Source organism: Chelon labrosus, assembly GCF_963514085.1.
Source record: "Chelon labrosus genome assembly, chromosome: 9".
NCBI classification, from domain to species: Eukaryota; Metazoa; Chordata; class Actinopteri; order Mugiliformes; family Mugilidae; genus Chelon; species Chelon labrosus.
The window spans coordinates 16,125,481-16,151,983 of NC_140359.1; the positions used below are offsets into that span (position 1 = coordinate 16,125,481).

At 44.0% G+C, this 26,503-nt stretch overlaps 1 protein-coding gene across 1 annotated transcript; it reads right to left on the minus strand.

The window, feature by feature from the left end:
- Positions 1-26,241, minus strand: ebf2 (EBF transcription factor 2; the record flags this gene model as incomplete). Its single annotated transcript, XM_084550794.1, has 16 exons — positions 1-32; positions 211-381; positions 483-665; positions 757-931; positions 1,353-1,418; positions 1,516-1,604; positions 1,715-1,841; positions 2,063-2,193; positions 2,901-3,042; positions 4,487-4,568; positions 19,379-19,447; positions 20,711-20,784; positions 20,888-20,943; positions 22,354-22,417; positions 24,142-24,298; positions 26,108-26,241. The coding sequence occupies 16 exons, from the start codon at positions 26,239-26,241 to the stop codon at positions 1-3; spliced, it is 1,752 nt and encodes a 583-aa protein (XP_084406920.1).
- Positions 26,242-26,503: the final 262 nt, after the last annotated feature.

Consider the following 26,503-nt stretch of genomic DNA (forward strand, 5'->3'; position numbering starts at 1 on the left):
CTACATCTGGGGTACAACCAGGCCCGTCATCGCTGGAGAGAAAAAATATACAGAATCTATGATTCCAATCAATCAGGTCTTGCATTATTGTACATCCAGCAACTGTTTTCTGTCGTGCTCAGTCATAGCTTTGGAGTTAGTTAGTAACAAGGGATTAGACTGCATTTGTAAGTTCAGACAGGGGGGTCAGATAGTGAGTTGGATGACTACCTCTGAAGCTGTTCCCCCCTGAGGCGGGACAGGCAGGGGAGGGAGAGCCCTGGGGCCTGAGGACGGGAGCAAAAGCACTCTTCTGTTTAGCAGCTGATGGGAAGGAGGAAAAAGGCAAGAGAGATGATGAGGAGCTGGAGCTTCCTGGTATAGTGGGGCTGGAGGGCATTACTGCGGAACAGAGAGCAAGAGTCAGTCAGTCTGAAAATGACAGCTAGATCAAGTTAATTAACACACACATAGAAACATTTAGAGAGCATGTAAGGTCTTACTGTAGGGGGAGCCTGTCGGGGAGGCACTGCTGAATCCAGGAGATCCGGGAACTCCTAGACTAGTCATAGGAACAGTCCCATAACCTCCAGTCATCCCCCCACTGCCACCATAGCCTGACTGCTGGGGAGTTGAGGCTGATGGGTAACCCCTTGGAGACAAACTGCTGGAGTTACGAATGTAACCTGGAGGAGGAATGAAAATGTTGGGTCAGATTTGAGCTTCATTAGCGGCAAACGAAGGAGTAGGGTACGGCTCGCGGGTCATTCTGCTCACCTTGGCTGCTCTGTCCTGGATCTCCGATGCTCACACCTAATTGGGAGGGATACGAGCCCAGGCCCATGACACTGCCGTGGGCTGGTGAGCTAGGCAGAGCCTGCAGCTGACTGTGAGGACGGGGAACGCTGTAGAGTGCCTCGGCGATGTCGGCTGCACGTTTCAGCAGCATGTCCTACAGGGGATCAAACAAAATTGTCAGCAATGAATAAAAGTCACAGAAAAAGTGCAGTTTTCGTCATTGTTATTGCTTATATGTGCGTGACTATCAAGTAATGGGAATGCACTTCATAATCTCTGAAATTAAATATGAGCAAGCTACACCCAATTAGCCCATTACAAGTTACATATGGTATACCAGTGGTACTACTGACAATTTTCTGACTCATGCTGGTGCAGTCAAGTGTACTTGTTAAATCTGAAAACCGAGAATCAGCTGCTAAACAGCTGTTCGACTGCCACAAACTAAAACTGCAGTACAATGCTTGCATATTGTCACACCTTATGGGCTTCGTCCCATAGTTTCAGATAGCTGAGTCTTAGACGATAACACTACATATATTCACTGCTGAGGTCCATAAAGTCTGGGATCTTACCTGATTACTGTGTGGATTCCCATACAGTGCTTCCACAAGATCTGCTGCTCTTTTCAGAAGAATCTCCTGCAAGTAACAGAATGTTTTTTTAACATCGACATTTTGCGGAACAAAGCACTTTCCTTGTAAGGTAATCATGAGCGTGATTAGTCTCGTCTCTCACCTTGGCCAGTTTCTCTGGATCACCAGGATGTCTAGGAATGACCTTCTGAAGACGCTGAAAGCCATAGTCTATAGTTGGCTCGTTAAGGGCTGAAAAAATAAATGAAAAGAAGAAACATTAGTACATCAAACCTCAGCCACCGTTCATTACATTCAAAGTTCTTCAGACACAAGATGAGAACAAAGACGGGTCTAAATACCTGTGTAGATGAAGCGTCCAGGCGCTCCCTTGCAGAACTGCTTCGATTTGTAAGACAGTGTGACCTCCACAACTCCAGGAATATGACGAGGAGGTGTCTGGACGCGGATGGCGTGTGGTGTTATCAGCTATGGATAAAGCACAGAAATTATGTCAGAAAACAGGAAGAAATGCAACTCCCCATGACTTGTAAATATTTAGGCTAACACGGCACCACAGAAAGATTAATTTGTGTAGACTGCTCATAAATCATCCAAATAATGGGACAAGCCATATGCTATATATTTCATTTCAAAATATGTCTCAGAGTCCGCCATCATTAGTGAGATGTGCTGAAGACAACTCTTACCTCACTCCACACGAGCATGCTTCCAAACACCACCTGCAGCCCGTCAAAAAAGTTCTCCCCGATGACTATGACCATAGCCCCGCCGGTGGTCCAGCCCTCGCTGGGACTGATGGCTTTGATACATGGGGTAGCTAAACAGGAGAGTAAAACAGCCTGATTTACTCCAAGGGTTTCAATACAGGAAGTTGAAAAAAGAAAAGCATGGAGCTTAATGTTAAAGAAGCTCTTTATTTTTGGATTTGGGTAAAATAAGTTCCAAGGCAATGTTCGGTTCCAAAGTCCTTTTTTTTTTTCTTTTTTTGGCCACTCCAGTCTTATTTCATTCATGATGTGGCTTTTATCTATAAATAACCCAATAGATGAATCATGAGGAACACGAAAAGCACATTGTTAAAAGGGACAAGTCCCATATCAAATGTAGGCCAAGATGTTACAGGACCTCAAAGCAATTAAATCATACATAACCGAAAAAATAAGCTTTATTAAAATACAGGAAAAATATGCAGTCGCAGTGGTGGAAAATGTATTTATGTCTTACTTAAGTAGAAAGATGGATCTAAAAATTAATATTAACATGCAGGACACTGGCCCTGACCTTATCATACTTTTATTTAGCAACAGACTCCTATTGTGTCAAATACTTGACGACAAGTATTTAATTAATTCATTAATGGTTTAGTTAATGATCTCAGTAGTGTCACTGGTTATGTTTGATATATCATGGCGATTATGAATGGACATTAGGCAACTCAACTACCTGCTGTTACAGTTTTGAGTGATGAAGTACACGAGCAAGAAAAGCTAAATGAGGTGTGATAGTGTAGTGTCATCGTCTTACCGTACTCCATACTATTCTCGGCAGACTCCCCTGGCTCCAGTCTGCGGGCTCTCCGACCGTGCTTTGAGTTGTTATGGACAAACATGTTGTCAGACACGGCTAGGACGTGGCCGTCTACACTCACGGTGCTGGACAGGACCACCTGAAGGAGAGGGAAAGAGCCAAGAGTAAGATACATGAGTGCAAATGTACTCCTTGGACGGCATGCCGCGAGTCACAATCTCCGGTTACAGCGGAAAAATCCCAGAGCAACAATTTGTTTCGGGGATACAGGTGATAGTAATATTTCTCAATAGGTAATGTGACATCTCTGGGATATTCATAATATTTCTGCATTCTGGGGATGACACTGTTCGCACACCCCTCCTCTCCTCCCTCCATCAGGCCTCCATATGGCCTCTCCACTGTCTCTTGCCTAACTTTGTGATTCATACAGCATGCAGCAGGCTCATCATTGTCTCCTCCTGATCCTTCAATGACACCAAACATATGGACCAAATCTCCCATTTTTGCCGGCCGTTAAAGAAGTGGATGATATATAGTGGCCCTAATTTGATTTTCTGGCCCCTGCACGTGTGTGTCCCATCCCACATCTGCCTCACATGGGTGACACACATAAAACTAATGAGAGGATACTTGTATGCTCTCTGTTTGGATATTTACGAGTGTTGATGTGATTTGTGAAAGTGATAATGAGTTTGTGAACACGATTTAAGAGTTAAACCTTTTTAATTAAACTCTAACTCGTGAATATTTAAACGCTGCAGAAAATAAACACTTTTTTTTGCAGGACCTTTGCAGGTGAAGGAACACAAGAAAAGGGAGAAAAGGCATGTGCTCTATAGGTGGTGGAAGGGGAGAGGTACCTCAAGAAAAATAACTGTAAATTATCGATCAAGCAACAGACTCCTGTCCAGCTCCGAACACCTTTTAACCCAGAGATGAGGGCTGTGGAGCACCGGTGTGGTCATAACTTCTCAGCATGTGTCACATCACAGGAGTTAAAGCAAACATAGTGGAAGACACGGGGAGCGCAAAGAAGGGGAAGGGAACGAGGGTTTGGGCTTGGAGGAGGAAGGAGAATGCCAGACAGAGGCCGTCGGTGCCGAAAGACGGCAGAGGAAGTGAGGCGGGATTGTCCCCTGTGACCACTTCCTGGGTCACGGAGCATGACCTCCTCCATCTGGAGCCAATCACTCAATTCTTGACAACTTCCTGAAACACCTCAACCTATTTCCTGCATCCCAGCACCCCCACGACCGAGTCTCCCACATATCTAACTCCTTTCGTTTGTCTTTCCATCTGTCCGACTCCTTATTGATTTTAAACTTTCACCTTTAACTCCTTCCTCCATGTCTTCCATTGGAAAACTTTTCCAGAGGTTTACCTCTTGAGGGGTTAATGGTATAAATGCTACAAGGAAACAGACTGGATGAGGAATCAAAACCATTTATCCAAATGGAACAGCATGAAGGAAATGTTTTATTACTGTGAAATCTTTTTTTTTTTTTCTGTGCCACCCTCCCTCCTCCTCCTCCTCACACACAATCACACACTCACAGACATTATTTTCCATCCATTTGTACCTGAAATCTTCTCATGTCCCTCGGGTTTCCTGCCGTCTTCAGACAATTCTGGTTACATTTCAGGAAGAACTTCAAGAAAAACCTGCAAAGGTAAATAAAAGGACACATGTTTGTACATCAGCGACTAAGGACTCACGCATGTGATTATTTGATACCCTGCAACACACTGGCAGTCAAAGGAGACATTAATTATTTTCCAGAGACAGGTCTTGTGTGTGTGTGTGTATATGGGTGTGTATGCACATCTGATTACAGATCTGACATCGATCGCAGATGTTTAGTTTAGTTTTAAAGTCAATGTTATTACACTTTAAATCAAGAAATTGCATTTTGAAGCACAGTCCAGTGAAAAGCGCTGCTGTGTTTCAAAGTAAACTAGAGACAGTGATGTATGCCAGGGGACTCGAGGGACTGTGGTGTCCCGCAATGCCGTATTTGAACCCCCACATGGGAATGGAGAGGAAACGAAGTAGAGACAACTACAGAGAAAGTGAAATGAGGAGGGGGGAAAGAAGGAGGTAGTGACAGAGGCACTGGTATGGACATGAATTTTGTTTTCAAGTATATGTGTCTCATTATGTATGTGAGTTTACTTTTGAGTGTGATCGACTGTGGAGACACAGAGAAGGAGGGAGAGAGAGGTGCTGATAGCCTCTGCTACACCAAAGAAAACCTGAGAGAAAGGTGGAATAAATAGGAGAGAGGGAGACTACGGAGAGAGACTCCAAATCCCAGGTGTACACAGTTCGGCAACACGGCCCGCTGCCATGGCAACGCAGCTCTGCCGCAATCCCAAAGTCCCCATGCTGAGAGGCAAAGACAGGGATGGGAAAGAGAAGGCAACAACAAGAACACATTCCATCACTGAAATACAGCGAGGAGGGAAGAGAGAGATTTGGCAAGGTGAGAGGCAGGAAAGTACATTAAGAGGGCAGGTGCAGATGAAGCTGAGAAGATCCAGTCAACTCTCAAGATAGTGACAAATTAAGGACAAAAATAAAGGAGCACAGAAACGTTGCATGGTTGTAATATAATTATGGGAACTGGCAAATAAAATAACGTGTAACTATTAAACCAGATGTTCAATTCCCTTCACAGTGAACACATCTCCTGTCTTACATGAAAAACTCATCCATTAATGCTGATATTAAACAAACAATAACAGCGCAAAGAAAAAAAAAATGCTGCAGAAGAAGGCAGCGGATTGGGGCTACATGGGTAGCTCCAATCCCACCCACACTGTGCTCTCTGCAAATATAAGTCATCTTAATGGAGAGCGTTTGTTTGGAGAGGAACTTCATATTGGCCCCACAGCCCTGAATCCTCCCATCGAATACTAATCTCTCCCTCATTCTGTCAGATTTTACTCGCTATTCTTCCATCACTTGTTCCAGCTTCCTCCCTTGCGAACAGGACCTGGCTTGCAACTAGTTCTCAGTTCCAACAGCATGTCCAATATTTCTTGATTTGAGTTATTTTGTCGGAGGACAATCAATATTGTTGTTGGCACAGGGTGATTATAATTTATCAGAGAGAGCTCAGCGCTCCAACCTCGAAGCTGCACTAGACCTCTGCGAGGGGTGGAGACAAGTAAAAGGGCACATCTGCACCTCTCCCACGTCCTCTTTCCATTTGCATCATCGTTGATGTCTGGCTGTCACAAGTCCTTATATCTATTTGCACACCTTGACAGAAGTTTCAGGGGATCACCACGTATGCTGTGCATTGTACAGGGAAAGTTATACATCATTTCAGATTCTTGACTCTGTAAGTGGACCATAATAAAAAGTGTTCTGTTTCATTTTACTGCCTCCTTTGGGGGTCATACAGCATATACGTTATATTCTACATTCAAATTCTTACATTTCTTCTCAGTTTAAAGGTGATAGAAACTTTATAAAAGTAATCCATAAGAGCACAGTCACATTTTTGGTTTAATAACCATCTCCACGGCCTGGTTGTGGCGTGATTACATTCTAGTTTCCTGCCACTCATTTGACTAACCGAAATTTCTGCTGTGTAAGTGCCTCAGATAGCAAACTCACAACCCTATCTCGGAGGTTGTCCACATCCGTCCCAGGCTTTGTGCACTTTCTGAGGGTTCTTGACCTTGTTTGTTGACTTCTTCTCATCATTCCTTGTTTGTATGACACCAGATGTCTCACGCATGCATACGCACACACACACAGAAGCTCACGTTCACACGCATGCATGCACACTCTAATACACTGACACACCCACCTTTGCCCCCCTCCCAAAAACCCATTGAGTCAACTTTTCACCCCCCTCAGTTCGGACGCACACAGCTGCAAATGCTGAAATTAAAGCGAGACATTGACGCATATATTAGCATGCATTAGCCGCTTCCCCTTGCCCACTTAACATGCAAATCTCCCAGCCCCGTCGCCTCGCACCTTCTGCCACACATTCATTTGCTGAATTATAATTAGACTAATCTTGCATAATTAATAAGAAGTCGAGGACCCTCTGTTTTTTATCCCCTCCTCTATTGTGGTTGCAAAAGTTTAATATTGCTGTTGTTTGTTTTTGTTTTGGTAATGTAATACACCCACACACCTCCCCATCCACAGGGAAGAGACGAGGAGAACACGCGGCGAATTGGAGGTGATCCTCAAGTCACGGGGAAATTGCAGAGAAAGGCTATTTTCAAAGAACTCCAATAGCATTAGCGTGTTTCTATTTCATTTGCGGCGTGTTATGCATTGTTAATTCCATAAATGATGATTCTGTTTCATTAAAACACTGTCAAACGAGTAACACCGTGCAAATAAAAAACTAATGAGAAGTATGAATCAACTTTTAAACCGTCTGTAACTGTAAATTATTTAGTTTTTAATTGGAAAAAGAGACTTGTTAAGTTGGACAATGGACTGAGAGGCTTCTCAGATTAGATTTCCGACAAAAACTTGAGAAATAAAAAAAAAACTCTTCATGATAACTAGTTTGAAAAGTAATTGAATTTCACCGTGTGCTGCACGTTGTCAGCAACGGGAACAAGTTTTATCGTCTGCAACATCTTCCTTCCACAGACACACTTCAAACAGGAAATACAAACAAAACATAGACCCAAGTCTTAAACCTTGGGATCATTTTACACTATGGCACCACAGGGAGTGTGTTTTTTTTTTTCTCCTCTTTTCTGTCTTCACTTCTGCATCTCTGTCAAGGCCTCCAGTCCCTTTGGTCTGCATCTGCGTTAGTTCCCAAGACTAAACATTGGCCACGCAGCATGAGTTGGGAATATCAGTAGTGACAACCTGCTTAACTAATACTAATTTCATGACAAAACAAGAAGTCATGACACTAAAAAAACAAACAATAAAAGAGATGCTGTTTTTATCAAATAAATTTTCATTCTCATTTCATTTCATGGACGCTCAGTTTCACATTTCTCAGTCCATTGCAGCATCTGTTACGCATAAGTGTTTCTCACTCTGCTTTACACATGGCCTTAATCATGCAGCGAGCACCTAAGCAGCACAGGACAAAAAATTTTCATAGGCATTCATCATCACTAATCACTGTTGACATAAACTGCCTTTTCACATAGTCATAAAACACATCACCCTTTGTGCTCATTGTAAATGAAGGTTTACTGGTGGCAGCGGGTCTTGAAGCATGCGATGCAAAAAGGGTTTAAAGCGAAGTTTAAAGCGAGCGGCGCTGCTAGAAAACTCTCTCCACTCCTCTCCCTTTCTGGGGTTGGCTTTGGTCTAATAATGTTGGGTTTGTCCACCAAAGATGACAAATTTATGTCTTAACACAAAAATATGGGATGAGAAAATTTAAGGGAAAAAATGAGGAGGAGGAGGGGGAGGAGGAGGAGGATGTCATCATTTTTGTTCAGCAAATGTGAATGCCCTGCTGCTCAGACAGAGCAAATAAATGGGGTAAGGCAAAGAGGTGAAGACAGAAAACAAGAGCTGCTCTTCTTCATACATATCCACTCATCAATTGCTGATAGATATAAGGTGTAGGTAATCCAAAGAGACTGTAGAAAGAGGTAGATAAAGAAGAGAGGAGGCAGCAAATAGAGGAAGAGAGGGAGAATGTTGATGTCCTGTATGCAGGACCATCACTCATCAGACATCCCCTCCATTACCGCCTCCCACCCCCCACCGCCACCCTGAAAAAACAAAACAGTGTCCTGACATCGCGGTGGAGGGGAGCCGAAGGGAGGGCAGGGAGGGAGGGAGGAAAATTAGGAAACCAGATGTGAAGCATTAAAACATACTGACATGCAGAGGGCCTTCCTCTGCCACACTCACACACTGAGAGCACTAACTCATACAGCAGGTCGAGATGCATGCACACATGCATGCATGTGTCACATACAGGCTGTACAAACCACACACACGCATGAGGCCACCGGAAAACACACAAAGACAAATAGGGACTCGCAAGCGACCATGTGTGCGCAATCCATCACGCAGAATTATACACATTAGCAAAAATGATGTCTCAAAAACAAATGTTAAAAAGTCATATGTATGTAAGTGCTAGCTGATTTTTAATAAAACATGTACTTAATAGGCCAAAGCACGCCGTAGCTCACGGCTATGGACGAAGAGTTTAATAAACCAGTGTTGACCTAAGAGTGTTTCACGCTGAGGCACAAATCTACAGATGGGTCGTCATGCATCACTGTATGGATATGCATCCAATTAGTACATGTGCCCTGACTGAGGAATGGCTGGGGGTGCTTTGTTTTCCTCCATGAAGAGAACTGTGTTTTGGGGAGGGGGGGCAGGGAGATATGTGTGTGTGTGTGTAGAGAGAGGGAGGGGGTACGTAATAAATACCCCTGGACCAGGGTCCCCTGGCAGACTGGAAGCTAGACTGGTCACCAGGGTTAACACCCGGGGCACATGACCTCTGACACTGCTAATGGGGCACAGAAAACCCTCCACGAACTGATACCCCCTCTGTCGCATACCACCACAGGACCTTTCACACCAGTCCTCCCGGTCCACCCCCCCGTCCCTTCCTAAAACATACAGGGATATCTGTGGCATCAGCTTTACTCTCCTTTCACCAGCAAAACGTCACACAGACACATTCACCACACAGTCTTCTCTCACATTTAGTTCTAAACACACGTTCAGTCACCACTGGCAGCAACACACTGCTCCGATCTCTCTCAACATCTCTTCTCAAATCCTTTATGAGCTGGGAAAGTGTACAGCGTCAAAGCCTACATGTAACTGACCAGATGAAATTGATGTAGGAAGTATTCAGATCTCTCACTTAACAATATGAACATACACTCACTCACCAGTTCATTTGGTACACTAGAGAAAAGGAATGGATCCTAGTGTAACAATCCTGCACTAAATCTTAGCTCTGTGAAGGTTATGGTATTCAGTATTTGTTTAAAATAACTACTGAGAGAGAGAGCTGTTGATTCAACTGTGTTTTCATTTTGGAGGCTGTGGTTTGTAGCACTACTGACTGAATTGTGTTGTGCTGACCTCACACGTGTTTCCATTATTTTGACAACCCCGTTTCAGTCAGTGGGCTAGGCTAAATAGAAGAGATACTTTTGTGTTTAGTTCAGTCCAGTTGGACAACACCACAAACTACATCTTCCAGAATGATCATAAAGTAAAATTACCACCTTTCCTACACTGTTTCTACATAAACTGAACATTATAACAGGCATGAAGGGAGATTTATTTCAGGTTATATTAGAATGCATTTGTTTTCACTAGTGTAATGATTTGATAGGTTAGAATTGAATGCCAAAATGTGTCTTCTTCTTCTTCTGTGTAATCCTTGTCTAGTTTCTCATGTGTGGATAAGATACAGCGTTGAGAAGTTTGACTTGATTTGCTGGATGGAAATGCAAATTTAAAGTTCAAATCAATGCCCTCTATTTAAAAAGAAAATACCATGTCTTACTGATAGTTCCAAATTATCTCCAAGTATTGTTTCAAGTAGGCAATGAGCACATGGGGAAGCTCACCTCTTTATAAATTTGTCTGGCGGATTGGCTGTGTCCCTTTTGGCCTCTCCTCTGTTGCCTCCCAAGCTGGCTTCACCTCTGCAACCTCAGCCCAGACCCACCCCGTCTCTAAACTTGAGAACTGTGACAAAGCCAAACATTTTAACCACTGGTGCTGATTTATGGAGCTTGGAAGAGCAGTAAAACCTTCAGGATTGCCACCGCAAGAGTGTCTGTGGCACGGTGGAGCTGAGAGCAGAAGAGTGCCGAGAGGAAGAAAGTGGTATGATGGGAAGGGTACACAAGAGGCACTCCAGCGTTTCAACGAGGTTTCTCCTGGGTGCAAAAAGTGTTTTACCGCATAGCCTCTCGCCAGCTGCTAAATGTGCATTTCAACAATTTAAAATGAATTAATGTTTTAGTCTCCCGAGCTTAGCCAAAGCATAGATTGCATACAGAGCTTGGCCACATGGGACCACGGTCAGCCTGCCAAAGAGATGGATATGGATAGATATTCAGAGTCTAGAGAACATGAATTCACAACCAGGACAGGGAATAGAAGTCCCATCAGTGGCCTGACCTCTCCCAGCATGCTTGGTGTGTCCTGAGGGAGGAAGATTCAAAATATACTCTCATAACTGTCAGATAGACGCACGAAGTACCTTCTACATCTGAATAGATTTCAAACATACCAGAAGGTCATCGGCAATACACCAAAACTCATCTTACTTTTTCAATACCCTTTCAATCAGTCCGCAACTAATCACATTTACCAATAACATGCATATATCAAAGCTCGACCCGGAGAAGAACAATGAATCTGGGATGGATGCCACCGAGAGGGAGAGGAGAGGAAAGAGAAGCAACAACAGAAGGAGAAGAGATGTCTTCTTAATTAGCCAGTAATGATAAGATCTGACAAACAACATCTGTTTCCAGAAAGAGAGAAGAGGGAGAGGGGAGGGGGGGGCAAAGAAGGAGAGGGCGAGAGAGCGGGATAGGAAGCAAGATGAGAGAGGGAGAGAGAGAGAGAGAGAGAGAAGCGGCTGAGAAACCTGCGAAGCCTAGACAACAGGGACCTGCTTGTAAGAAAGTAAAGGGGGAGCCGAGGGGATGTGTAAGGGAGGGAACGCTGTGTTGCGTGACACAATAGAAGAATGGAGGATGAGAAGTATAACAGAAGAGAAAGACAGACAGGGGAGAGAAAACTGACAGGGTTGAGGGAGTCGAAGAGCCCGGACGAATATGACAGACAGAGGCAGGAAAACAGATCAAAATGGGAGAAAACGAGGAAGATAGACAGACGCAGAGAAGGTGAGCTGGATAATGGAGCTGAAGGGAGAGAGGAGGAACGTGTGAAGAGATGGGAATGGAGGTCCACTCAGAGGTCCAGGGTGCTGTAATTTACTGTCCGTGGCTAATACACAGCAAATGTGTGGGAGCCGAGGACTGCGAGAGGAGAAGGGGAGCCGGGTGGTTGAGGGGCTGAAGGGAGGGCACGCAGACTGTTGGGGCTCTCAGCATGCCTGCTGGGAGCCTGTCAGCAGTCACATCACCCCCTGCCCCCAGCCCTGACAGATTCATCAGGACCATTACACACACGCATACTGGCATACACTCACGCACATATCTGAAATATCACAGCAACGCTACAACTGTTAAATTGCCGCAACTGTTTCCCCTTTACTATTTTCACCCACGATGGGGTAGACACATCTGTTGTATAAATAATTCAGGGAGCTAAACACAAAAGAAAGCCAGCAAAGATTTGGGCTTTCGGTTAATTTTATTTACTGCACAAGTCTATCCTGTGCTTTTTACCATATTTGTCCGTCAGCATTGTAAATGGAAACTAAAGGTCTTTTTAGAAATGTGGAAATTTTGCATTAAGACCGTCTCCGTGCAAAGCATTCTTGTGTGGTTGCTTTTTCCGTGACCCACAGGAAGAATAACTACTGCCTCAAGCGTGAGCCAGCATGGATACTTAATCAAATTTTATTTAAGAAATACTGCAGATGTGTAAATATTAGTGTTCGGAGATGTTTTCAGAAAGTGAAAAGTGAGGGACTGTAGAGAACTCCAGCTCCTAGGAAATGTCTGGGTCCGTCCAGGTCCGAGATTAATAGACAAACAAAAAACAAGGTGGCTTGCGGGCCGGCACAGCACCGGGGGGCATTGTTAAGTCATTAGTGAAATTTAAGACCTTAAGAGAGGAGTTTGACCAGTCACACACACACACACACTTATGGCTCCACCCCCATCAGCAGCATCAAGCCAAAGAAAACAGCCCTTGTTCCTAAATACCACTGCTAACTGGCCTCTGACTCCACACCCACCCACACACACATGTACACACATCAGATCCTGATTGCACTGTTACAAGATCCTTTTACAAAATAATGTAGGAATTTCACATGAAAAATAAACCCAAAGACACACACACAAAACCACACAACCACACACTTGTTAGCTTGCTTACAATCTGAAGTACCTCTAAATCACACTAATCTGCCCCCCTTCTGATCCTCTGAGTGCCCCCTACTTAATCTCTTCACTGCTCAACCAAAGGTGAACCCTATTAGTGGTCAGTCAAATGGGAGGGTTTGCCCCAGCAACTCGAGGGAGTGCGAGGCCTTTCAAAAATGCCATTGAGTTGCAACTCAAAACTTCTAATTCCCCCCCATCCTCACTGCATCCCACCCGCTCTAAAAGTCCCCCTGCTGTTCCTAGACATTAGCCCATTGGTAGTCCATTCCCATTTCCTGTCAAAACATCTCTCCACCGCTCTCTGTTTCCTACTGCCCCCTATGTAGGCTCTCTAAGAAAATAAACTAGGCGCTCTTCTTGTAGCGGGGTTCAAGCCACAACAACCGACGCTGGCCGAAGCAGAGCAAAGGTGACCAAACACAAACTCGGCCCATAACCTACCACTCATTATACATTTCCTGTGCGCACACTGGAGTCTCCCCAGTTTGCGCGAGGCTGCATCGCAGAAAGCCTGAGCCTTACCGAAGGTCCCTGAACTCATTTTTTACCAGTCCAACTCTGAGTGAAGCTCTCACTATTTGAAGCAGTAACTGTCAGTGAATTTGATATTCTAGACATCTCATAGTCTCTCCCTGTCTGTCTTTGTGTCATTTTCCTGCTTGCATTGCCCCAAGGGAAGAGCCATCCCAGTGGTCCTGTGCCAGCTGCTCAGTGGTCCAGCCTGTGTGCCGCTCCGCTGTGTGAGGCGGTGTGCACTAGAGCCTCAGGCCCCTGTCGCCACGCTGCCTGGTCCCCTGCCTGAGGTGGTTGCTGACAGGGGGTCTGGAGGGACTGGACAGTAGTAGCCCACCAGGGAGAGACCTGTGACAATGGACTGTGTCTGACTTTGTCTCTATGGAAGTATGTATGTGTGACAGACAGGTAATTTATACATATTAATATCTGCATCGATGGATGATTTGGAGCGGTGCTACTCTGCAGCTGCATCAGTGAGTTTTGTGAATTCCGGCAGCAGAGTTTGCCCGATTTGCTTGCAAAATTTAAAACTACAACATAAAATCCTAATTTTCTGATGGACTGGAAGACATTTATTAGATCCCTCGAGCATAATGTGCAGGATATATTAAACTCCAGGTTACCATAGCAACATATTTCAAACAATTGTGGAGCTGAGCCACACCTGGTGAAACTTACACCACCAAGTAAACTGCACACAAATGAAGAAGAAAAGAAATGATGACAAAGTTGGTAAGGGTTAGCCAGGGTAATAATACACTCTGAGGTGTGTGGAAAAACACATAAAGCCAAACAGAGTGATGTTCTTCTCCTCCACCTCATCCATTATGTTCTTATGTGGGGACAGCTCATCAGTCACTGTGCTAACATATGAAAGCATAAATGCCTAGTCAGCTTGTCCTGAATAAACAAAGATATCCAGTCCAATAAAAAAGCCAGATTTTGAGGCTTTCCTCGTGGCTAACTCATACAAACCTAGGAACCCACACATTACATTAGTTGAAGGTTGGCGTGTCTCAGATTGCAACAACTTTACCAACAACATGTACAGCTCACGGACGAAGAATGTGCATCCTCTCTAATGTGGATAAAGGAGGAAAGGGATTTCCAGTTTATTAATGATGATTTGTTCCGAGCTTAAATATATCAGAAGATTTTGATATATTTGATTGAAATTTAATTATTTCTTTCCTCAAAAAATAATAATAATAATAATTAGAGAGTTCAGAGAAAAAAAGGTGATACTGCTTTCTGCTTTTTCTGAAGTATAGCGATTTTAGAAGTCAAACAACCTCTGCAGCGTTGGGTTTTGGGCTCTTGACTGACCTTCAGAAAAGTCATCTTAATATAATATGACCGAAAAGGTAACAGTAATAAAAGAACAGCATGCCAGCGTCCACTGAGAGAGTTATGAGTTTCACCGGACGGTTACAGTAAAGAAAAATCTTATACTGGGAGTATGAGAAACAGACCCCTAAAATGACATTGTTGTCTCACACATAAAACTCTCAAGTGCATATATGACGACCTAACGGGGCGACTTGGCGGCAGAACTTGAGTATGCATCTGGGAAAGGGGAGGAATTCGACCCCTGACACGGTCCAAGAATTGTTACTGCATTTATTCTTTGGCTGATAGTTTAATGTTCTGTTCCCAAAGACTCGCAGCTTCTATTTTCTTTTTGGTTGAAGCTGAAGAATGAGGAGGCCGGTGTTCCCCACCATTAGCAGGACAAGGAGAAACTATGCGGCCAGCTGTGAGAACAGGTAGACGGCAATGCCCCGCAGGAAGCACAGGAGCAGCCCTCGTCGTATAATTATGTATTATTCTTATTTTAAATTAGTTTATGACAGGCGTGCACAAGAAGGTGGAAAGACTAACATCAAGGCAGATTGTCAGACTCCCTTTTTAATGCACCACTGTGGCAAAGATCAGACATTTACATACAGCGACATGTGTTAATCCATAAAGAACTATAAAAATGCCATGTAGTTTTACCGCACTGCAAACTCTGTGCATGTGTGCGTGCAGGTTATCATACGGTAAGTTTGATCATTCATACCTCATAACTTAAGAAATGAACAACTAGTAAGTGCAATAATTCACACTTGAACTGTATTATTTAGTAATTGAGCTCAAACTAAAGCAATCTTCTGCACATCGATTAGCAAGGGGGGGAGAAAAATACCCACCACACTTACTAGTTGAAACAAACATGTGGTACATGTACATAACTAGAACCAAGACTGCAAACAGATCAATACAACCCACAACCTAAGATTAAGAGGAATGGATTCTTCTAGGAGCCAGGCAACTGAAGTCGAGTCATCTCTCAGGACAACTAATGATTGTTTAAATAGTAATATTCAGAAGGCAAATTTATCCCTTGAAAATATCAAGAACCCACCAGATTTTGTACTAAGCTGTTCCAGATGGAGGTGTTTCGTTCGATTTGGTTTGGTTTGTTTTTTAGTATTCAAAATGTACATGTGTGAGACGCTCATTTTGAGTCTGGGGGAGGGAAGAGCCATATTGACAACATTGGAAAATTCCTATTGATTATTCTTCTTTTCTCTGAGCACCGGCTTGTTAAAAAAAAAAAAGGACCCATCTTGGAAACACGATCAATTAGTGAGATAGTGCTTGCCATTGATCACCCCGCTGCCCCTCACAAGGCTCTTGCCGTACGATGGATCCCTCCACACACTCCTTATGACCAAATATTGATCTCAGCTTCTTAGCCAAATATAAAAGCACGCGGAGAGCCGACCCCTCCCAGCCCGACCACATGGTCTAATACTAATACTGACATCTGCTTGTCTCCATTGTAAAGCCCACGGTTCACTCATAAATACTGAGGCCCGCTTAGGCCCAGAACCAATATAGCTTCTCAGGGGTCAGAGGTCATCATGGCAATAATGCTGCCATTAACAGATCTGCCTGGGTTAATACTGAGATCTGCTCGGATGAGTTTCTCACAGGGAACGCAACAAACACAAGGGAACAGTGTTAGTAGTGAACATAGTGCTGGTTGAGTTATTTCATTTGAGTGATGGGCTGATTTTTTATATCTAGAAAACTTTCCATTTAGAAACAGCTGGAAGCAGAGCATGTTTGGCTTTTTTTGTTCAATAAATCAAGATTTTGATTGCATGAAAAATTATAGGGAAATGGAGATTTACTTTAAAATATATATACTTAAAAAGCTGAGTGTGTGAGCCTGAAGAGTCACACGTATGGTGATGACCTCGCAGGCACCAATGCGCCGGATATAACTTTCCATTGATCGATCAGCCAGTCCATCAGTCAAAGATAAGTGACATTCAAACAGAGATGTCACATCAGGCCAGTGAGTGTTACAATTCACCAATGTTAAGATTAGAGAGGTGTAAAACTATTAGACACAGCAGGCGGCGGGGCCATTCGACAATTCTCTCCCATAAGCAACTTGAGTCATCTCTTTGTCAAAGGCTGCCCTTGCTCTCTTCATCCCTCAGTCCCTCCACCCTCTGTCCCTTCACCCCTCCCTATGGATCAGCTGTGATCTCCCCTCTCTCCTTTCACTCAAATCAGGATTAGGGAGAAGGAGAGTTGGAGGGGGTGTTGCAGCAGCAGGAGAAGGGAGGGGGGGGGGGGTGAGAGAAAACTGAAACAATATGGAAAGGAGATTAGAAAAGAGGGGGTTTGGGCCGTTTGGGGAATTGCAAACTCCCTTGTGCTTGGGTAGGTGTCCTAATGACACCGCCTAATTATGGCAAAATTAGACAGGCTAAAGGGAAGGGGGGGTGTATGAAGGAGATGGTAACGTGAAGGGAAAAGAAGGGAAGGGAATTAAGCAATAGGGAGTGAAAATAGTAAGTGCACAGTAGGAGCAGTAAGGGCGACAGGGGTGTGCAGGAGTACAGATACAAGCCAGAGTTGGGAGGAAGGGAGCGCAGGGCTGGGAGAGAGAGAGAATAAAGAGAAAAGAAGCAGGGGTAAAAAGAAGGGTAGTGGCTGGGCGATAGGAGCGAGTGGGCCCCAGCACGCTGCATGTTAATTGGAGAACAGGTGTTGGGGCTGGGAGCAGGAGGCTGATTACTGGAGCCACAGAAACAGACCGTCTCCTCCACACACACACACACACACACACATTCAAACACAGAGTCGCCCACAAGCACAAATGCATAGGCTGCAGACACACACACACACACACACACACATATACAAACATGAATAATTTAAGACCCAGGCAGTGACTAGGGAAAAAGGTCACTATAGGGGTCACAGAGACACATAGACAATCGCACATACATCCATATACATACATAAATAAACGCGCAAGGATCCCCCACACACACACAAAAATATACATTTGTTTGTGTACACACAAGCAATGTATACATACCGGGAACATGCACACACATCCTGCCCTGCCAATCTCTCTACTTTTTAAGCGTACCTACAGCGAAATGAGAAAGTGCCCATGAAGTGGGATAAAAGGGCACAAGGCCACGTAAGATTCCATTGGCTTATCAGAAATTAACTGGCTGCTAATAGGCTGCTCCCCGAGGAGCGGATTTCGCAGGCCAGTCAAGAGGGAGAAGCCCTCATCAGGACGGGATATGCCCAGTGTGATTAGAGAGTACAGTAGGTCAATGATTCCATTTAAATCAATCCTCAGAGCTCCACACCAGCCTGCACACACACACACACACACACACACGATAAGTCACAAAGACATATGGATTGTTCTTCTCTCACCAACACCACCAAACTACTTACTAACAAATTTCAAGGAGGTTTGGCCGTGTTGGGAGGAAGTATAAAAAGAGTGCGGAGGAGGTTCTTGTGAGAGCAACGCTCTACAGTAAATGGGAAAAGCAGCTGCTCCAAGGTATTCTGGGAAAATTCAAAAAACAACAGCCCAATTTTTCCGTTATAAGAAAACTATCTTCAGCTGAGATCCTTTGAGACACACTGTCAACAGCCAGCCAGCTTGAACTGAGGAGGGGAAAGAAAAGGGTCCTTGACGTATATGAAGTGAGTGTTTTCTAGACAGACAATCGTAGGGAAGGAGAGCGGGAAGAAGGGGGGGGGGGGGGGCGAGGAGGAGGAATCACGGAGTGAAGAGGTGATGAAGGTTGCATCTATGACATCGCAGAGAAAGTATTTCACATACGGTCCGCTTGCGAGCATTTATCACACTGGTTAATGCCAGGCAGACTGTGAGGGACCTCCAGAATCCCCCAGACGTGAAGGCTCTCGCACACGCCGATTACTGGGGTGGTCATCCGCCTTTAAAGCTTGATAACTGGATGTCAGGGTGAACATTTACTACACATGTGAGCATGTCTGGTGGTATGAAAGAAGCCACATGCTTCTGATAGAAAATCTCTGCTTTTGTCAGGTTTCAGGCGCTGTGTCGACACGAGTGACCAAACTGAAACAGATCCGAGCGGGGCGAGGATAGATCGACAGACATGCGTAAAGTAGGAGAGAGAGAGGGAAGGGAGGGAAACACATGGAGACAGTGTGATGCAGTCCGCTTGCAGTGTAAATGGACTACTATGAACATTTCTAGCTGTGTTTGGAACACTAATGTTATTATGTGATGAATACATGTTGAGTTAAATATTATATGAACGTAAAAATATACCAGAAGTTATTGAACCCACACATAAATACATCGCCATCAATCTGTCTGCTTTACAGACAGTGCAACTACTTCTATCATTGTGGCCACTGTTTTCAGTGGCTGCAAATGTATTGGCTGATTGGTGAGATCTCAGCACAAGGAGTTCCTCATCAAACCATGATCTCACTGTGTCACTGTGAGCGAACGTGTACGCACAAAGAAAGAAAGGTCGACCAGAACATCAAGTATGGAGAGGTGCTTGTTTGAGGTGATGGACACTGTGTGGGACATGATTTGATCTCATTACCTGTCAATGATGACCGGATCAGAGGGCGTCTCGTTCCTATTGCCGCAGCTCTTCTTCTCACAACAGCGACTGAGTGGGCGGTTAGAGAAACAGAAAAGGAGAACAAGTCAGTGTAAGTGGAAAAAATAACAAATTAAATAGGAGGAGTCATCATTTGTGTGGCACATCCACATCCACAGGCCCAGACTACACTGCTCCACAGTAGGCCACGATCCAGGGACACACAAAGGAGGCAAGAGAGGGGAGGGGGGGCAATGGACAAAAGAATAAAGGAGGAAGAAAAGGTACAACAACACACCCTACAAACAGTGAGAGACCATTCAAAAGTGAAAAGCCAGCCAGGCAATCTGTCACATTGATTTTGAAATCAAACTCAACCCCCACGCAGCCTCAGTGCGCACACACACACACACCGTCCCACAACATCCTACCATTCGTCAGCAGTCCTGTCCGAGGAGCCTGCTGGCCACCCAGCACCCCCCTCCCCAAAGTCCCCTTCACTGCATAACAAAAGTGCCCCCACCCCTAACCATCTGCCACCCCTACACCTCGCCTCACCCCTCTCGTGTCCCAGCTTGGCCCTGCCCTGCCCCCCTCCGCCCCCCTGTCAGACGGCCTCACTCCCCAGCTGTGACGCTTGCCCTCTGCTTCTTCGGCTCTGTTATTAGCCAGCTGTGAGTCACATTCGGGCATCTGCTGGCTACACAATGGCAAAGCCCACTCCGTCTTAGCCCCTCTCACCACGTCCCAGCCCCCTATCCTTCCCCCTGTTGCCCTCAAATCCTAGGTCAGTGCACCACTTCCAAACTGCTTCTCCATCCATATTCACCTTTTTCCTTTATTCTCAAAATAATATCCACTTTAGTCTTTAAGCCATGACTACTTCTTAAACTTTTGAAACAACTCTCTGCCACTGGCTGCACCATTACACTTGTCATGTTGACAAAGTTCTTACATGTTGCTAAATCCTGGAGTTATATGAGTGAAAGTCGGATTGTTTCCCTAAAGTGTCTGGTGCTGTCAGTTGCGGTCTGGCTTCAAAATCCCAGGCCAAACAGAGAGAGGGGAGCTCCAGGACGAAACAGGAGCCGGTCTGGGTACATGTGCTGCGTTACAGCAGAAAGCAACAAGAGGCTACCTCTGTCACAAGGATGATGACAGACAGGCAGGAGTTAAAGTCCAATAACAGATTTTTTTTAAGTAGTGCCCCAAGCATTGTCTGAAAACCACATTTCAAGCTGACTGAGACAAAACAAAGCGAGCAATGGGTGTTTGGATTTCATCCCTGTGGGTGCAGGTCTCGCTGACATTGAGTATGTGTGTAGCACTCACCTGCACATAACCTCGTGTGTGAGCAGAACTCTGCACATTTCTGGATTCTTGTTTTGTCCCTCATACGATATGGGCTGAGAGGAGGAAACAGAGGAGCAGATTGAGTTTCATGTCAAATAAAAACCTCCTGTTAGCTGAAAATGGAATGGCCTACGAGAAGAAGGAACGTTCACCAACCTGTTTAGTGACAGAGTCGATAAGTCTCGCGTATAAATCTTGTTCGGTGCGAACCCCTGCACAAAGAGCAGAATCAGGTGTTATCAGTTACTTAAAAAAACTTAATCATGAGAGAATATAATATAATAGTTTAGTTAAATTTAAACAGGGAGTAAAAGAGAACTCAAGCTGGACACAGACATATTTTATTGTGCATTATTCACTGATGAACTTTAAATTAAGATCCATTCAATCAACTTTAATTGCAAAATACTGCCTTATACTGGCTTCTACTAACCAGCTGATTCATATAAATACATATGAGATGTGTATTCTTAAAATAAAATGGAAAGATTTCTGATAAGAACCTTTTTTTTTTCTTTCCTCAGACTCTGGACAAGCTCTCACGAAACAACATTGAATTCTGTCCAGCCAACATGGAGGAACAAGATTGGCATGCAGTTCACATTTCCGCTATGATGGTTTCTGAGGGGATTGAGAGCTATTTGATGTTTGATGATTATTAGTCATGTTCAGCTGCGAGGCCACGAGTTACAAGCAGATTCTCACGATTTGTCAAGGGGCTCTTTTTTTGCGGACGTTTCTGTGCTAACTTGGGATTCAGTTCGGCTGACTGACGGGAGATTACGTTACACACCAACAGGTAAAATAGGAACTGATCGTCTCTGAGCTGTACATTTGTCTTCACTTTTTTGCAATCAGGTACGTGTCTGTGTGAGATTTCCAGAAACACCTGAACATCTGGATGCTTTAAAACCACCGCTGTAAATCACACTACAGAAGGAAACAAAGTGTAATGAATGGCTTCTTGAGAAAAGAGAGCTTTACCCATTTTTTTTTTATTTATTTTTTTTTACAGAGACTTTGGAGAGCATTGCTTTTAAAATGTGTTCCTCTCATCAAAGTCTCGATTGAGATGCCTTTGATATCACTTGGGGGAAGGGGATGAGAGGAGGGGATGTAGAGGAAGTGCTTTTGGTGTGCTTGTATGTGTGTGTGTGTGTGTAAATGTGCGTGTGAGGGGGTTGCTCTGGAACATGTCTTTTATCTTCTCTCCCATGGGTGCCAGTGCGATGGCAGAGTAGGGGCAGCAGTGGCTCATGGGAACCAAATTTCTCTGTGTATCCCCCCGATCTGATGTAGAAGCACCATCGGGATGGGGGGGGGGGGGGGGGGGGGCTTGGCGGAGTTGGGGTGGATGAGGAGGGGTTGGGCTGGGTGGCAACATGTACCTAATTTCCTCATACACGGGCTCAGAAGTGGCTGAATGTTGAGTTGTACAAACCCAGAGATTGGATAATGAGCTGCAGGTAATTTATGAGCTCAGGGACGAGAGGTACGGAGGGATGTGAGGTGTTAGGTATAACATTTTCAACCATATCCAAGGCTCAGCATCATGTCTAAATGATCAAATTAGGCACCTCCGAGGGCAAAGAATCTGAGAACTCGTAGTCGAACCCACTCACCGTTGCTGTAGAGGAGCTGGAGCTTGTAGTGAGTGCCGTTGTTGGTCTTTTCTCCCGTCTGCTCCTTGGAAAGGGGGAACAGAAATGCAGACAAATGCAGGGCATGCAGTTAAGCTCACTGGGGTATAGATAAGTACAGCTGGGCATCAGCACACAGTGTTAAGCACAGTGAGTCTCTCCTAATCCTACAGCACGTCCTTCCCATGGAGCAGCATCGAGATCAGAGAGTTGTAGGCTCAAAGCTCATGTGGGACCCTGCGTTGCGCTCATAAGCTGAGCACTTAACCTTGAGTCGGATGTTCTTTGTAGAGGTTGAACTATCATCTCTTATACAAACTCCTAAAACCCGGAGATCATATGCAGTGGTCTTCTCTGTAACTAGGTAGTAGGCGGTTATAGGCGCCTGGGTGTGTGTGTGTGTGTGCATGCGTGTGTGGGTGGGTGAAAAGTATGTTCCAGCGAGTGAAAAGTAGTGTGTGTGAGACTGAGCAGCAGTCGACCTTGACAGAAAAACTTCCTTTCTGCTATCCCTCCTTCCCCCAGGCTCTCCACTAGCCTCTCACTTCTTCCCTCTCTGTCTCTTCTTCCCCCTCTTTCTTTCTCTTCCTCTACCTCTACTGGTCTTTCTAAGTGGTCTCAAAGGAATGCTCTCTGGTCCAATAACCCAGGAGCCTGGCATCACAGAGATGAGCGCGAGAGAAGAGGAGAGAGAACAGGGAGGGAGAGAAATTGGGGAAAGGAGACGGTTGTAAGGAGGGAAGGAGAAGCAGCAAAAAATTAAGATGCAAGAAGAGGGGTTAGAGAGTAACGGACCCAAAACTTAATATGAGGGGCGAGGCAGAGACACATCAGGAGATAGATGGATGCATGGCTTCATAAGTTTTGCAAATATACACGGAGGAGCATTTATTTCGCCATGCCATCGCTCTACCTCTGCATAATTACCAAGCAAAAACAGATGCCAGGGTAACCATGCAGAAAATGAACTTCTCCACCGCCATCATATCAGTCTACGCTGGCCTGTGTGGCACAAAGGGGAAGCACACTGACAGCTCTCAGCCCTGGCGTTATCACCACCGCCTCCCTCACTCCCCTAAAACTGTGTTTGAACTTCAGCTGACAGGACGGCGTCTGGCGTCCTTCACACGGAGCCGTCGCCAGTTCAGGAGATTCTCGCTCTCCTCACCACAAGGCAAAAAACTCCATCAACGCCGGGCATAAGGCTCACTCCTAGCACTCTCCCCTCTCTCTAGTCCCTCTCTAACTCTGCACCCTTCCTTATTTTGGCCTTGTCCAACCTGAGGAATCCAGCTCCCCCCACAGCAGTATTTAGAGTATGGTAGAGAGGCAAGAAGGAAAAGAGACTTTGATGATTAGTTCACTGTATAACTTAACAGGAGCAAGCATAATTTGCATTTTAAAAAAGTAGTGATGTCCTCCTAATGAGGCAAGCTGCTAATTAGTCATTAGATATTCTTTTTCAATCCCACATCATCAGCTCATTGAGGGTAAAGCTTGTGTAAACATGTAGCCGTCAGCTGTTCGATATGCTTGGCTTTACTGGGGATGGGGGAGATTAAGTTGAGCACCTGGTTACAGCTAAATGTGTTAAACTAAAAACAAGTCTTGCCGTTCATCACATTTTTTAACCAATATTGACTCAAATGCAGTGATTCAAGTGTAATAAATTCCCACAGAACAATTGTGAAGATGAAGATGACATGTTAAACTGACTACGCCCTTAAAATGATCATGAAGGCTGACATGCACACAGAAACTGCCACACACCTTGTCATGCTCGACAAAGTCTACAAACGCAGTCCTCTCCACCTCCACAGGTTGGCCGTGTCTGTCGTAGAGCGCCAGGACAAAGTGGAAGAAGTTGGACTTGCGGAGATTTGAGGGCGGCTGCTTCTCAAAATGTGCTCTCGACAGAGCTACTCCACTGAGGACACAACAGGGAGAGGCAGTCAGCTCACATATCGTTGAACAGAAAGATTTTCAAGTTGTATTTTTTCAATTGAATTACTAACTAACAAGGTGTGTAATCCACCGGAGGCTGGAGATGCTGTATCTCTCCAAGAAATAAAACAAACCAAAGACCAGACACTTTTCTCTACTTGTTCTGGCCTAGAAATGCAGGCCTATGGCAGTAAATCATGACAATTAAATTAAATATGCATCTCAAAAATGTATGATTCACTAGAACTTTGAAGAAAGAAATTATTCAAATACTAGAAACATTTTTAAAGGAAAATGAATCAGTTACAGCTTTCTTAATCCTGTAAGGCATTACATTTAGCCATAAAACAATTATTAATCATTTACAATGATGAAATTACAATATTGATAATAATAAATAATAATAATGATATTAACTTTATCTTTTTAGAAGGATCTAATGTGAATTGAAAAATTACACAAACTAAAAAAACATGAAAACTTATTGAAACTTTATATTATTAACTTATATTGGGGCAAAATAAACATCAGAAAAGGAACATTTGGTTGTAATTAATTGAGTTCAAATACAAATTAAAGATTTATGCATGTGGGACTCTTTATCTCAGTTCAACCTAGAAAAGATTAAAATATCTGATAATAATCTGCAGGTCTGCGCAACAGAGAACTTGAACAATATTTCTGCAGATTTAACTTCGGATCTAAAATTGCCATTTAACATCTTTTCCGACAACTTAAAGTTGAATGCGTTGTACATATTCCCTTGACCTGCAAAAACGTTACTTAAAAGTACAAATTAAAAATTGAAATTAAAAATTGCCTGATCATCATTTTAATATCATAATAATTTAAACTGCATTTTGACGCTCGGCAATTTACTTGTGATATTAATTAACTAATTGCATGATGGCATATGATAATGAATTGCTATTTGTAGATTATGTCTCTAAGATATGTAGGCCTATTATAGTAGTTTATTTAACTTACCAGCTTCTTTTTTTCTTCTTCTTGAAAATGACACTACATTTTTATGGCTCTGTTTACTGTGTTTTCTCAACCTTGGAGCTCAGTCAGTTTGGACCATGATAACAGATGTGTGTAAAGAAATGAAAAATGTGTAGCGGATGATTGAACATCTATAAGGGAGTGTGGCAAATAGCCAGGACGATACAAATCAACAGTAGAAAACTGTTCTTATTGGTATTTCTTAAAAATTATAGAAGTAAAGTTTGTGGTCGGTGAGGACGAAAAACAATCAGTTAAAATAGCTGCTCTACAGAAAGAGGAACCCCTATTTATTTTAGTGACATACAGACACAGGTTTTGAGTAATTATCTCAGCTTGTGTAAATTAAACACGCAATTTAGCCTTTTCTCCAAGTGTAAACTCTCTCATCAAATGTTCCTTTCGTGTGGCTTTATGTAAAAGTCAAAAATTTGTAATCATTAGTTTTAAATTTCAGAAACATTTTGTGCGCATAACCAGAACCACTTTTCATGACACATTATTAATAATAATGTCAAACTGTTCCTTCGCCAAATTTAAAGCCGTTTTATGAGTTTGGGGGCAATGAGTTTTATTGAAGGCTCGAGTCATATTTTGCAACAAGTAGTTTGCAGCTCATTTCTTAAAAGGCGCCTCTCTAATGTCAAATGCTCACGCATCATAACCCCTATTGATTCCATGATGCTGACAATGGATAAATTCTGTCAAGGTGCTAACAAGACTCAGCGCATCATATGAAAACATGCAGAGAAAGTATTGGTTTTGGATCGGTTGCTTAGTACAGTACCTTTGTGCCGCTACGTTCGCATCCACAACCCCGACATTGCGCACCCACGACCGGACTGGATCCATCTCCTCTCCAAGACTTCTCTCTTTTAATCCGCTCACTTCTCGTATCAGATGCTCCTGGATCCCGAACATTTAAGCCCTGTCCTGATCGGGTGGTGCACTTTTCTGAACTTAAAAAAAAAAAAAACTGAGTTGGACAACTAAAGCACTTTGGCAAACAACAGAAGGTCCACTTCAAGGTGCTGCGCTCCCCCAGAGCGCCGCAAAAAAAAAAAAAAAAAAAAACGATCTTTCGCAGAGCTTTGAAAAATTAATGACCGGCTCTGTGTGATGTTTCAGAAGGCGTCTCAATAAAACAAATCCACACAGACTTTTTATTTTATGGTTCAGGCGA